General features: G+C 38.5%; 1 protein-coding gene across 1 annotated transcript; it reads left to right on the plus strand.

The window, feature by feature from the left end:
* The first annotated feature begins 14,243 nt into the window (after positions 1 to 14,243).
* CT83 (cancer/testis antigen 83) lies at positions 14,244 to 14,570 on the plus strand. The gene has a single exon (XM_044662156.1). It carries the CDS (start codon positions 14,244 to 14,246, stop codon positions 14,568 to 14,570), a length of 327 nt encoding a protein of 108 aa, XP_044518091.1.
* Positions 14,571 to 15,212: the final 642 nt, after the last annotated feature.

Below are 15,212 nucleotides of genomic sequence, written 5' to 3' on the forward strand. Positions count from 1 at the left end.
ACAGTTATTAAGCACCTACTATGTGGCACATAGGTACTCTGCCAAGTAAAGGAATTAGAAAGAAAAATAAAAGTCTCTGTTTCCAAGGAGCTTACAGTATAGTTGGAGAAATAACAGGCAAATACCAATGTATGAATAAGTCATATACAGGAGAAACTGGAGATAATCAACAAAGAGAATGAAAAGAGATGGAGAAAGGACCGATCATGGTGGAGTCAGTGCTAGTCACTGGAAACCAATCAGGAGTTGTCATTGTCCTCTAAAAAGATATTGGTAGATGTGCTCTGAGTCTATAGGATAAGAGTTAAGTTCATCAAATTGATTGGAGAGTGAGATAGGCAGGAAATGCCCAAACAATGCCTGTTCCAGGTATAGTAGCCACTATTATAAATAATTGCTTGTTTTGCATAGCCTTTGTAATGTGAGTCTCTTTTTATTAAAGGGTGATCTAATTTTATAGCTGGTAAAGCTGAGGTTCAGTGAAGGGAAGAGACTTGCTCAGGATCACACAGCTGTTGAGGGATTAAGCTGAGATCCAGATTCATATGTTTTGACTCCAAGTCCAAGGCTCCATCCAAACTACACCACACTCATGCAATTTCTTACTCTGCTTAGGTTTCAGTCAAAAAAAAATAAGATCCAAAGAAAGTTTAAAAAATGAAACAAGCCCCACCCAAGCAGTTGTTTTGAAGGTTGAAAATAAGTGAGATCCAAAGTCGTTAACACATGTAAATAGCAGCTTGTAATGCCATGCCATTGTATATAGGATGGAATTCAACAGAATCTTATGTGGCTAATTATGCCTTTCCATTGATTCCAGGATTATAGAGCAAGAGAATAGAGAGATGTTGAATTTCTGCCTTATTTCACTATTTCAGGCCATCCATGCTCAGTTCTCTCTTGGCTCTGTTCTTGATGTCTTTTATGTGTTGTCTTTCCCCATTAGAATGTAAGTTTTTTTGAAGGCAGGGACCCCCCCCTCTTTTTGTGCTTGAAATAGTTTCTCTAACCCTGACTACAATGCCCGGTACATTGTAAACTCTTAATAAATGTTTTATCTAAATATCTACTTGTTTGTCTACCTTTCTATCTATCTCTTAGAAAATGCACTGACTAAGTGGTCTTGATATTTTACATTATCTCAGATATGAAAGGTAGTATAGTATAGGAATGACTGAAAGAAAAAGTATTAGGCACTTTTGTGATGAACTGGGCTAAATATTAAGGGGATAAAAACTTAAAAGTGAAGATACAAAAGGTGGTGAAAGACAGTCTCTACTCTCAAGGAGCTCATAATCTAAGGGGTGGACATTTACAAGCAAACAAATACACATACATTAAGTTATATATAGGACAAATGGGTAATAATTAACAAATAGAAGGCATTACTATTAAGAGGGATTCAGAAAAGCTTCCTTTAATAGATGGAATTTTAGTTGGGACTTAAAAGGAAGCAAGGGAAGTTGGTAGATGGAGATGAGGAGGGACAGCAGTATAGGTATGGGGGAAAGTCAGAGAAAATGCCTGGAGTTGAGATATGGGATAATATCTCATTTGTGAAACAGCCAAGAGGCCAGTATCACTGGATGGAAAGGTATAAGAAGGATAGGAGGGCTTTGAATGAAGGACTTTGAGTGCTATACAAGGTACTTTGTATTTAATCCGGGAGAGCTGATGACAAGATTTCTCCCTTGAGGAGGGAGACCTTTTGTAGGCTGTAGGGAGTGAGCCAGCAGACAGGGAGAGATTAAAAATAAGTGACAAGAGTATGGATGTCAGAGGGGTCAGACTGTTAGAGGAGACAGGATGGAATGGGATCAATTGAACAAGTAAAGGGGGTTAGTCTTCGTAAGGAGTAAGACCACTTTATCATGTGAGATAGGGTTGAAGAAGATATTAGCAGAAGTCATCTGTGGGATAGGAGCTGAGAAAGAAGGGAAAAGAAGGAACTAATGGTAAGTGTTGTATTTTTTCTGTAAAATATGATTCAATTCAACAAAGTTATTAAGTGTGCCTGTTATGTGCTAGGTACTATGCTAGATATTTGGAATATAAATACATTTTTAAAAAGACAGTCCTTGTTCTCAAGGAACTTACAGTATAAAGGGATAGAGCTGTTGATGGAAAGTAGAGAGAGCTAGAAAGTCCTGCCTTCTATAAAGGAAAGCTTTTCAGAGTCCAGCCTTTCAATCAGAGGGGAGAGGAGTCTGAGAGGGAGGTAGGAAGGAGTTGAGTTAACAAACACATGGTGATGAGATTTAGAGTGATCAGCTTGTTGTAGGAGGGATATCTTATTCCATGGAGTTGAAGCCAAGCAGAATTACAGATGGGAAGTGGAGGCAAGACTCTCAGCTGAGAAGATGGGGGTGAGGGGCTCCATGGGAGATTGGAGAAGGGATGAAAAGGTTTGAAAGAGCCACTGTGGAGAGTAGGATAGTGAGTTGATAAGAGATGTACAGTAGGATTGCCTAGCGACAATGGAGGCGCAATTAAAGTTGTGTAAAATAAATTGGTACTGGACCCAGTCACAACAATTGCATGATTTTCTTCACCTTCTTTCAGCAGCAGATGTGTAGGAGTGAAGGCAGTGAATGGTGGGAGTGATCCAAAGCTAAGTCTTGGCAGAACATAATTGGTAAGATATGATAAGGGGCCTATGAATTTAAGAGAGAAAGATAGTGTAGAGCTGAATTGGCTCACTAAGGGCTCAAAATGGGAGAAAAAAAGAGATAGTTGCTAGTGCAGAGGAGAAGACCTGGGAGAGAAGAACTGTGAAGTCAAAGAATTGGAGAGTGTGGCTCAAAGACTACACTTTTGTAAGGGAAGGCAGAAAGAAAGATGAAAAGCCAATACATTGTGGTTAGAAAAGGGGATTTCAGAATTTTTGAACATGGAGTGATGGCAAGATTAAGAGTATGATCATCTTTGTGTGGGTGGTTAAGTTGGAGTGGAGGAGGTAGATTATAGAAAGCAAAAAGACCAAGCTGAGTGGTTAGGGAACTTGAGGGAGAAATAATATGTATGTTGAAATCTCTTTGTAGGAGGACAGGAATTGAAGAAGAGAGAAAAATTGTGAGCCACGTGCCAAACTCACTGAGGAAGGAAAGAGTCGACCTGGTGTAATTGGGAGGTCTGTAGACAACAATTGGATATGAATAGCATGAACCTTATTAGGAGGTTCCTAAGTGATTAAGGTACAGAGAGAACTTGGAAGTAGCAATGGAGAGCATAGAACATTACAAATCCCTCAACTTGATCAGTGATTTAAAGAGAATGAGTGAAGCCGCAGTCAGTACTAGAAAGGGTGACCAGCAATGTTGTGCCATCTTGGGGAAAGCCAGACTTCAGTAACAGCTAGTAGACAGAAGGCGTGCATGAGGAAAAAAAGAAGAGGTCAAGGTTGAAGGGAAATTTGTTGCTCGTGGAACCAGGTATCTAGAGGGTCCAGTGGAAGGACTGTAGTATTTGGCTGAAACTTTAGAGTAGGAGGGCTGCGGGGTAGGGATGTGAATAAGGAATCAGGTGATGGTGGGATAGGGAATGAGGTTTGGAAGATGATCTACAGAGGCTCAGAATCACTGGAATATGAAGAGCATGACCAGATGTGAGAGTGTTTATCATTGAGAAGAGGCACCACTCTTCAAGACAGAGGGTGGAGATTGGCCTAGAGGCCAGTACAGCATGAAACATGAGGGACACAATCATATGGTCAGATGGAAGGTCCACAAATCTTCTTTTCACTGAAGGATGGAGATTAGGCAGGAAAAGAGTGGAGGAGGAGATGGAGGTCAAAACTGTAAATCTGTACAAAGAAATCCTATTCCCCACCATCTTTTTTTCTCTTCCTTTTTCTTCAAAGGACAGGAGCTACTGGAGCTAGAAGATCTGAAGCCAAGAGGTGGGTTAATTCTTTATGTAGTTAAGGTTTTCCACAAACCATTTGGGAGACTGAGCTGGCGGCCGAAGGTAGAAGTTGCCTAGTGGCAGCAGAGGCAGAAATCATTGCTCTTTGGGGAAGGGAAGTCCTTCAGAGCAGATGGAGATGCTTGGCCTGGGGCCCTTGCTTTCTTCTCACAGAGGACATGCTGAGCCCAATAGGAAATGGAAGAATAAGGTTTTTAGTCCTAGGGAACCAAGCTAGCTCCAGAACTGAGTCTCAAGATGGAGTCAAATGTGGTTTGCTCGGTTCTCAAAATTAAACACTTGCTCTCCTAATACATTCCTTCATAATGATATATAATAATTACTAATAATAGCTAGCTTTTATATAGTGCCTGAAGGGTTTCAAAGCACTTTGCATGTATTTACTCCTTTCATTTTCATAACAACTTTTTAAGGTAGATACTATTATTATTTTCATTTTACAGATGAGGAAATAGAAGAAGGTAAGTGATTTATATAGTGTCATATACCTAGTAAGTGTTTGAGGAAGGATTCAAACTCAGGTCTTCCTGTCTTTTAATTAAGCCACTGTGCCACCTAGTTGCCCAGGTAACATTCAATCTACAAGTACCTATACTGATTCCTTGCTCTCCCAACTGTCAAACCCACAATTCCATAGTGGCATAATTCCTCAAACTTGGATTGGCTCCCTATGACTACGTCTAAAAAAACCTAGGAGATGAAATAAAATATTGGTCAAAATAACAAAAAAATCAAATTTACTTTTGTTAGTTCTTGGATTCCCCATCCTCTCTAGGTTTCTATTTTTAAGTTCATAGTCTTATATATTCACAAATGAAGAATTTTAGTATTCTGTGATCATAAAGTTTATTGTACATAGAATGAAGTGGATGGGAATATATTAAATTCTTCTATATGGAGGTGTCCCCCCCCCCAAACCATATCCTAAACCTCTTTCCAGCTGCCCTTCTATATTTTCAGATGTGACTGGTGGCAGAGTAGGGGTGAAGAGATAAGTCTAGACAAATGTGTCTGTATCACTTGGAAAAGAACAAGGGAAGACAATATCTGCATTGCTACAGAATCACAGACTAGAAACAAAAGAAAACAGGGAATTTGGTGAAGAAAATGTCTCCCTGCTCGTTGTTGTGAGGAAGATTAGTTAGTAATTAAGTATTAAGGATGTACCTAGCAGGAAGGTTGGAGCATTCCAAGATGGAATGAAGGAGCAGGAAGGAGTGGCTTGTGTTCTGAGAGGGACTCCATTAGGGGTTGGCAGAAACTGTTGTTAGCCCTGTGAGATCTCAGAGTAAAGGACACCCTGCATCCTGATTTCCCCGGGATCCTGAGTGGTGGTGGTTTTTAACAAAGAGGACAAGACCTACAGAGCAGCACCAAGGGAAGGAGGAGTTTGGGATCTGGTGGACAGAATCTCAAGCACACTCACTCTACTTGGTACCTTGGACCACCTTGGCTTTTGGCATCCTCAGATCATCTGTGGATTACTGTGAGAAACCCCAAAGCCACCCTCAGCCCATAGCTGTGCTGGTCAAACCCTGGCTGGAACCAGGTTTGATGCAGCCTCCCAGTGACTCCATTCCTGCTCCTTTGGGCTCTGCCTGCTAGATCACTAAGATTTTTGCCCTTTAGATTTTAAGTATAGAAATCTCTTTCCCACCTTTTAGTTGGATATAATTAAAGCTGCTAAAACCTTTACCTTGCCTGTTGATTCCATAAACCCTGGCCTAGGGTGAGCTGGGTGACAGTTGAGGCCAACTGCCATTCCTGTGTTAAACCGGTGAACTCTGGTCTCCCTGTCCTGGTCCAGTCTCTCCTACGACCCAGTGTGTGTACCCAAAACTATTTAGATTTATTGTAACATCCCTGGTGCCTCCATTATCTATTTTCACATCTTCCACCCAAGAGAAATCACTGTAGTTGGAAAGCACAGCATCTCTCAGTCAGGCAGCTACCTAACACTTATTAAGCATCTCCTCTGCCAGGCACTGTGCTAAATGTTGGAGATACAAAGACAAAAAAATGAACTCTAGAGGAGACAACATATGTACAAACCAAAACAGCATAAATTAGGGGTGGTTGTTCATCCTTTGTTTGCAAAGAAGACCAGTGTTATCAAACTGGATTTAAATGAAGCAGAGGGGCATAGGTTGGCTTTTGTTTTTTAAGTTTTTTTTAAAAAAAATCTATACCAGGTGAGTAACGTAACTGCATTTATTTTATTTTAAATTGCATTGAAAGAAATGTTGATCCCAAGGTGGATTTTGATGTGCTATTCAGTTCCTTTCAAAAGAAAACAGAACTGCTTTCTAATCTCTAAATTAAAAAAAAATAATAATCCAATAGATCTGAGAATTGTTGGTTACCCCAACCTCTTTAGTCTTCTTCTGAGACAGTTTTTACTAGAGCATGGCCACTAAGCATGCTACAGCTTATTAGTGCTGTAGCTGAGAGTTGGGTGAAAGGTGGACATCAAAGGTGGATGAACAGCCCTGAAAAGGACTTGGCAAACACTCACACCAGTGATGTTAGTTCTTCCTGAACACCCATACAGAAGGTGTTAAAAGGACAACTTGGGAAAGGCTTCTTGAAGAAGGTAGAACTTCAGCTAAAACTTGAAAAAAAACAGGGAAGCTTTAAGGAAACTGTAAGAATAAAGAAACTATTCTGGGTGAGGAGGGGCAGCTAGGTGGCTCAGTGGTTTAAGATCCAGGTCTAGAGATGGGAGTTCCTAAGTTCAAATGTGGCTTCAGATACTGCCTAGCTGTGTGACCCTGGGCAAGTCACTTAACTCCCACTGCCTTATCCTTAACAATCTTCTGCCTTGGAACCAATACATAATATTGCTTCTAAGATGGTAGGTAAGGGTTAAAAAACACTATTCCAGACTTGTGGAGCAACCAATGATTGTCTCTCTCTGGAGTTCCCAGTAATTTTGCTCTCCAGACACTGTGACCTCAAGAACATGCTAATCATGATCTGTGGGGCTCCTGACGTGACCCAGATCCATAGTTGAGTAACCTCTTTGCTATCATGGGAGCTGGGTAGTCCAAATCAAAGGACAGTAGAAGAGGGTAACCAGGCACCTCAGTGGATAGAGCACCAAGTATGGAGAAGGGAGGACCTGAGTTCAAGTCAGGCCTGAGACACTTCCTGGCTATGTGACCTTGGGAAGTTGCTTAACCTCAATTGCCTATCCATTACTGCTCTTTTGTATTGGAACCAAAATTTATCATCAATTCTAAGATAGAAGGTAAGGGTTAAAAAACATAAAGAAAAAAAAGGACAATGGAAGGAAGAAAGCCAAGAGAAAGCCAACTCTGGAAACTGTTGCATATTAATGGAGTCTCTCTCTGTTTCCTGTTGCTCAGGGTTCTCCTCCCCAGGGTTCCACAGCATGATAGTTTCCACTCTTCATGCCCTAGAGAGAATTAGGGCAGTCTTATCTCTGGTAGTATGTAACATAAAGTCCACTTTTGTCTTTCCCTCTATGATACCAAAGAGATAAAAAAGCAATGCAGCAACACCAGATAAATTGCCATGGGAAATAGGGGGTTGAGGACACTTGTTACAGATGAAGTTTGTAGTGATCCCTGATAGCTTTTTTAAATTCACAAATCATCATTTCAATGATACATTCTAGAATTCTGCTAGGTATCAAAGTCAAACTCACTGGATTATAGTTTGCAGGATCTATCATTTTTTCCATTTTGAAAATTATGATATTCTGTGTTTTCTATTACTTTGGCACCTTTACAAGTCTCTATTATCTTCCAAAGATCACTGATTAGTGACTCAGCGATCACAATTTATACTTTGTTTGTTTGTAGTATCCTGGGATATAGTTTGTTGGGGCAAGATGAATTGAACTCATTGAGGTAAACTAGGTAATTTGTTGACATTTCCTTACAAATCTTAAGGGTAAACACGATATTAGCCATTCTCATTATGTACTTTCTAGATGAGAGAGCATTCTTGGCAGGAAAAGAACAAAAACAAAATATGAAATGAGCAGTTTGGATTTCACAGTTAAGTGAGGTGTAGTGCATAGTGCTGAACTTTAAGTCTAAGAAAGTCTGAGTTCAAATTTTGCTTCAAATGCTTATTTATTAGTGTGGGTTTTGTGATAGCCTTCTGGCATGAGGAATACCTCTAGAGAGGACATAGGGTTCCTCTGTTGATTCTTTAATTTTTTTTTTAAACCCTTAACTTTTGTGTATTGACTTACAGGTAGAAGAGTGGTAAGGGTAGGCAATGAGGGTGAAGTGACTTGCCCAGGGTCACACAGCTGGGAAGTGTCTGAGGCTGGATTTGAACCTAGGACCTCCAATCTCTAGGCCTGGCTCTCAATCCACTGAGCTACCCAGCTGCCCCCCTCTGTTGATTCTTGCTTTTTACTATTGGGGTTACAGTGCCATACTACCCCCATCCCCTAACCCTAACCCACAGTGGCTAACAACAGGTTAAATCCATACCTGATACTAATTTATTTTTAAAGGAAGGACTATCCAGAAGGCCATCCAGAGGCACAGTGGAAAACAACCCCTTGAAATGCTGAGAATAATATGTAAAACAATGAGTTTGATGTAAAGCTTTATTGGCAGGAAATGGGAAAGAGGTATAAAGGATAAGGGACAGGGAGATCTGATGTATCACTCAGACACCCACACTAATGAGAGAGTATAACTCACATAAAGATGCTGCTACATTGGGAAGCACAGAGACATGGGTCTGTTAGTTGAAAAGGCGTGCTCCAAGGTGCTTTCTGAAAGTAGGAAATTAATATTCTGACTTTAGGGGCCACGAGGAACTAGCCATTTTGAATATCAGGGTTCAGGGCACACAGATGACTTTTTAAATATATAAGTGCTGGGAGAAAAAGCAAGGTAACTGTTGGAAAGATAGTATTTTTGGATATATAGCTATAGTAACTTTAAAAAATATTGCCTTTGTTTTTAACATGAAAAAATTCTATAAAAACTATTGCTTGCATCTATTTCATGGATAGATTCTATTTAAAAAATTGCCTGTATTTTTCCATGAATAGATTCTACAAGCTATAGCTTTCCTTAACAGGAGACTGTCATGGTGGTCTCAAGACCACTAGGCTTAATTTTATAACACTGTGTGACACTGGTGAAGTCACTTATCCTCTATGAGCCATAGTTTCTTCATCTAGAAAATGGAAATACAGAGCTAGGATAGGGGAATAGAGAAAGCACTCAACTAAGCTCTCCCAACATTTCCCTTTGAACAACTTTAAAATAACACCTCAAATTGAATTCTAGAGTGGCAGAGCCAACAAAAGGTTAGAATGACACATTCTTCTAGCCCAAGAAAACATGGGAGATTGGAAAGAGAGATCTGTGACATGAGGGAGAAGGCTGGCCTGGAGCCCACCTGAAGGATCATCTTTAGTAGGACTAGATGGTGGTGACAGAAACTGTTACAGTTTGGGGAGCTATCAAACCAAAGATAGGTAAGGGCCTTGGCAACTGGTCAGAAAGAGATTACAGGGCATATCTGTGCTAGCACTAGACCCAGATTCTGTTTGTCAACTCCACTGCCTATACACACTTCTGGGTCATAGTGGAAGGGCCAAGAGGAGCCCTTTTGGTTAAGAGGGGGTGGAAGCCTTGAGGAGCATTATCACTTCCCATTCCAAGGGAGGAGGTGCTCTGAGTAAAAACAAGGTATTAATCAAGAAAGAGCAGACTACACCTTTCTTAAGATCATACCTTCTTGGAAGTACTAAAAATTTCCAAATCTCAGAGCTAGTTCTAAAAACAACAGTGTGAAACAACTTGAATCTTGAGATAGTGGCCCTCCCCACTCCCACTGAGAACAGAGTCCAATAAATGGGGTGGAGAAAAACAGAGCAAACAACAAAAAAAGGAACCTGACTATAAAAAATCTTCTAAGGTGACAGGGAAGATCTAGATCAGTGATTCCCAAAGTGGTGGGTGCTGCAGTGATCCAGGTGGGGCGGTGATGGCCACAGGTGCATCTGGGGGCAGTGAATAACTGTAAGGGGGCAGTGATAGTATGCCACAGGGGGCGCTAAGTAATATTTTTTCAGAAAGGGTGGTAGGCCAAAAAAAGTTTGGGAACCAGTTATCTAGTGGTTCAAACAAATTCAGAAAAGATAATGATGTAAAAAAAAAAAACCCAACAAAGAAAAGCCTCAAAGAAAAAAATGTGAATTGGACACAAGCTCAACAAGAATTCCTAGAAGAGCTAAAAATGAATTTCAAAATAAAGTAAGAATGGTCAAGAAAATATTTGGCAGAGAAATGAAAGCAAGGGAAGAAAATTATGAAAAGATAATTTATAGATTGGTAAAAGAGATATCAAAATACTAAATAAAATAAAGTCTAAAAAACCCTCAAAATTTATCAAAAGAAAAAAAAGATACAAAAATTCATTGATGAAAACAACTTTTAAGAAAGCAGAATTGGCCAAATGGGAAAAGAAGGTACAAAATCTCACAAAAGAAAATAATTTCTTATAAATCAGAATCATATAACCAAAGCCAATGACTCCACAAGATATCATGACAGAATAAAACAAAGTTAGAATAATGAAAAAGTAGAAAATGTGAAATATCTCACATAGGAGAAACAATGACCTGGAAAAATAGATCAAGGAGAGATAATTTAAAAATTACTGGCTTACCAGATGGCCATGTTTAAAAAAAATAAAGAGCCTTGACCTGATACTTCAAGAAATTATAGAGGAAAATTGCCCCAATATTCTTGAACTAAAATAGAAATTAAAAGAATTCACTGATCAACACTTGAATGAGATATCAAAATGAATACTTCCATGAATATTACAGCCAAATTCCAGTGCTTTTAGTTGAAGCAGCCAGGAAGAAATCATTCAAATACAGTGTAGTTGCAGTCAGTATTATCCAAAATTTAGCAGCTGTCTACATTAAAGGATTGAAGAGCTTGAAACATGATATTCTAGAAGGCAAAAGACCTTGCCACACTCAGTATAATACTTAAAGGGAAAAAAAGATATTTTAATGAAATAGAGGACATTCCAGATGACAAAACCAGAGCTGAATAGAAAATGTGACTTTCAAATATGAGACTCAAGAAAAACATAAAAATGTAAACATGAAAAAGATATAAGGGACTCAATAAGGTTAAAATTTACTTTTCTATAAGGAAAGATGGCATATGCATCTTTTAAGAACTTTATCATTATTAAACCAGTTAGAAGGATTCTCTACATAAAGGAAATGCAAAAGTGAGTTGGTTATGTTGGGATAATGTAAAAAAAAAAGTAGGCCAAAAGAGATAATAAGGAAAAAGACTTGTACCAAAATATTTATAGCTGTGCTCTTTGTGGTGGCAAAAAATTGGAAAATGAGGGGGTGTCCATCGATTGGGGAATGGCTGAATAAATTGTAGTATCTGATGGCAATGGAATACTATTGTAACTGGAGGAATTCCATGTGAACTGGAATGACCTCCAGGAAGTGATGCAGAGTGAAAGGAGCAGAACTGGGGGGACATTGTACACCAAGAGGGATATGTTGTGGCACAATCGATTGTAATAGACTTTTTTATTAGCAGCAAAGCAGTGACCCAGGACAATTCAGAGGAACTTATGAGAAAGAATGCTATCCACATCCAGAGAAATAACTGTGGGAACAGATGTGCAGAAAAAAAACATATGATCAGTCACATAATTTGATATTGATATAATTAGGGTTTTTATATTAAAAGATCACTCTACTGCAAATATGAATAACACAGAAATAAATAGGTTTTGAACAATGATACATGTATAACCTAGGGGAACTGCTTGTCAGCTTCAAGAACGGGGAGGAAGGAGGAGGGAATAGGGAATCATGAATCATGTAACCATGGAAAAAATATTCTAAATTTAAAAAAAATTTCTAAAAAGTAGACCAGAAAGAGGGATGTCCTGGGGAAAGGGGAGAGAGAGAGGATAAATGCGTAAAATTATCTTACATAAAAGAGGCACAGAAGGAAAAAATTTTATAGTGTAGAGGAAAATGTTGGAGAAAGGGCAGGCAATGCTTGAGCCTCACTCACACCTAAATTGGTTCAAAGAGGGAAATATATGCGCACACACATACACATTCATTTGGTAACAGAAATTTATCTCATCCAAGAGGGAAGAAAGGGAAGGGGATAAGAGAAATGAAAAAGGGAGGGAAGAAAAAAGAAGGTAGTAGAAAGAAGCAAAATAGACTTTAGAAGATGTACAGGATAATAAGAGAGAAGAATAAAAGGAAAAAATAGGAGGAAGAAAGTACACTGGTAGTACTGAATGGGAAAGGGAATGGACTCACCCATAAAACAGAAGTGGATATCAGACTGGATTAGAGAGCAGAATCTGGCAATATGTTGTTTACCAAAAACATACTTGAAACAGAGAGACATAGAAAAAATAAAATAAGGGGCTGGAGCAGAATATATTATGCTTTAGCTGAGTTAAGATAGGCATGGTTAGCAATCATGATCTTAGACAAAGCAAAAAGCAAAAAAAAATAGACCTAATTAAAAGAGATAAGCAGAGAAATTTCATTTTGCCAAAAGGTACCATAGATAATGAAGAAATATCAATACTAAGCATCTATGTAACAAATGGTATATACAGCATCCAAATTCTTTAAGGAAAAGTTAAATGAATTAAAGAAGTAAATAGACAGTAAAATTGTACTAGAAGGGGCCCATTCCCCTCTCAGAAGTAGATAAATCTAACCATAAAATAAATACGAAAGAAGTTAAGGTGATGAATAGAATTTTATAAAAATTAGATGTGATAGATTTCTAAAGAAAAATGGATGGGAACAGAAAGGAATATACCTTTTACTCAGATATGTATGGTACTTTCATAAAAATTGGTCACATATTAATGTATAAAAATCTTACAACCAAACACTGAAAAGCAGAAATACTAAATGCAACCTTTTCAGACCATAATGAAATAAAATGTTCATTCAATAGTGAACAGATTTAAAACTAATTGGAAAGCAAATATCCTAAATTAAATTAATCCTTAAAAATAAATGAGTAAAGGATGGAAACACTTTCATTAAAGAAAATGACAAGGGAGATAATATTCCAAAATTTATGGGATGAAATACACTACTTACGTGAATATATTTATCTCTAAATTATTGAATCAATAAAATAGAGAAAGAACAAGTCAATGAATTGGCATGCAATAAAAAAAAAAAAACCCTAGAAAAAGAACAAATTAATCCCTCCACTCACAAACACAAAATTGGAAATCCTGAATAATCAGAAGATTAATAAAATTGAAAAGTAAGAAAACCATCAGAAAATAAATAAAACTGGGAGCTGGTTTTATGAAAAAAAAACAGACAAACAATAAAATAAATATACCATTGGTCAATTTAATTTAAAAAAGAAAGAAGAAAATCAAATTACCAAATTACCAATGAAATTAAAATTAAAGCGATTATGATGAACTATTTTGCACAATTATTTGCCAATAAGTCTGACACTCTAAGTGAAATGGATGGATATTTACAAAAATATAAATTGCCCACCTTAACAGAAGAGGAAATAGAATACTTAATATTATCATAAAAATAAATTTTAAAAGCCATCAATAAACTCCCTAAGGGAAAAAAAATATCTCCAAGACCACATAGATTCACAAGTACATACCACCAAACATTTAAGGAACAATTAATCCGAATACTATTATACATTATTTGGAAAAATTGGCAAAGGAGGAGTGCTACCAATTTCCTTTTATGACACAAATGTGGTACTTATACCTTATCCCAGGAGAGCCAAAACAGAGAAAGAAATCTATAGACCGGTTTCCTTAATTGTCATCATGGCATATAATCGTTAAAAAAATTTTTTTTCCCGGCAATTACATGTAAAAATAATTTTTTAACATCCATTTTCTTTAAAAGTTTGAGCTTTCTCTTTCCTTCTCTCTCCGACCCCTCCTATACAGTCGTAATAAAAGTCATCACGGGACTAAGCCGGAAGCAGCGCGGGCTCAGGGCGCGAAGACAGGTAGGTTGCTGTTCCGCCTGCGAGTGGTCAGTCTCGAGCCCCGCCGTTGTGCGGTGGTGGGCTCTTTTGGATCCCTCCGTCTGTCTCCCTCCTCTGTTTTCCCCCCATCAGTCTTTCCCTCGGTTCCTCTCTTCTTCTTCCCTAGCCCTTCTGCCTCCCCTCACCCTCATCTTCTCCACCATCTTCGCCCTTTACCACCGTCTTCACCATCGCCATCGCTGTACCTGCCTGCCTCCCTCCCTTTGTGGGTGTCGGAGGGCGCGTGTCCTTGCGCTGATCATGCTTCTGGGGGCTGCTTACCTCGTGCTGAGTGGTGGCATCTTCGCAAGCCTCTTCGTTCTGGTGTGGATGAAGGGGAGGAAGTGGTTTAAGAAAAAGATCCCTGAAACAAAACCAGATGACAGTGATGATGCCGCTTCGAAAGACACGGTAGAAAAAGGGCTGTCGGTTCGGAACCTTTCCAAAGAGATCCTGAATGATTTCCCACACTCTGTTGCCATACAGAAAAGAATTCTATTAAACCTCAGGATGGTCGAGTATAAACTGGAAGAGCTGGAACAATTCCTAGTTGCACAGGGCTTAAATGGAGAATTAGAGTGCCATTAAATCTCCGAAAAATATCCAGATCCTAGTATTAGTGGAAGCCAACAATAAAAAAAAAAAAATCAGCTCAACATTGTTGATTTGCTTGATGTTATAGGTATAGATTCGAAGCAGCTAGGTGAATGGCTGATTAGAGCCTTGGAATCAGGAAGACCTGAGGTCAAATCCGGCCTCAGACAACTATGTGATCCTGGGTAAGTCATTTAACCTCTGCCTACCTTGGTTTCCTCATCTATAAAATGAGGATATGTAGAACTTACTTTTTAAGGTTATTGAAAGGAACAAATGAAATAATATTTATAAAGTGATATATAAATGCTGGTTAAAATTGTTCCTGGTGAAAGATTTCTTTGATCTTTAGGAGGTAGTGACTCAAATCTCAGTGATCATAAATATAGCCATCTGCAGATCCATTTTTAACATATTAATTATACATTGATAATGAACTGTCACTGTAGTCAGAAAGGAAGAAGTTTAAGGAGATGATCTTTAAGTTTAAAATAGTTATCTATCAGAATTATAATGTTACTTAAACGGGACAAATGTTTCCTGTCCTTTGCCTCCCTTTTCCACACTATGGGGAAATCCTAATAAGAAACTAGTATAGCCGGAATAGGAAGATGTTCCTGAAAAGCATGTGTTTTT

Source organism: Gracilinanus agilis, chromosome 2 (assembly GCF_016433145.1).
Source record: "Gracilinanus agilis isolate LMUSP501 chromosome 2, AgileGrace, whole genome shotgun sequence".
In the NCBI taxonomy this organism is placed as follows: Eukaryota; Metazoa; Chordata; class Mammalia; order Didelphimorphia; family Didelphidae; genus Gracilinanus; species Gracilinanus agilis.

Excerpts from the sequence above, each read along its gene's own strand:
- CT83 (XM_044662156.1), top strand. The coding sequence starts at position 14,244 with ATGCTTCTGGGGGCTGCTTACCTCGTGCTGAGTGGTGGCATCTTCGCA.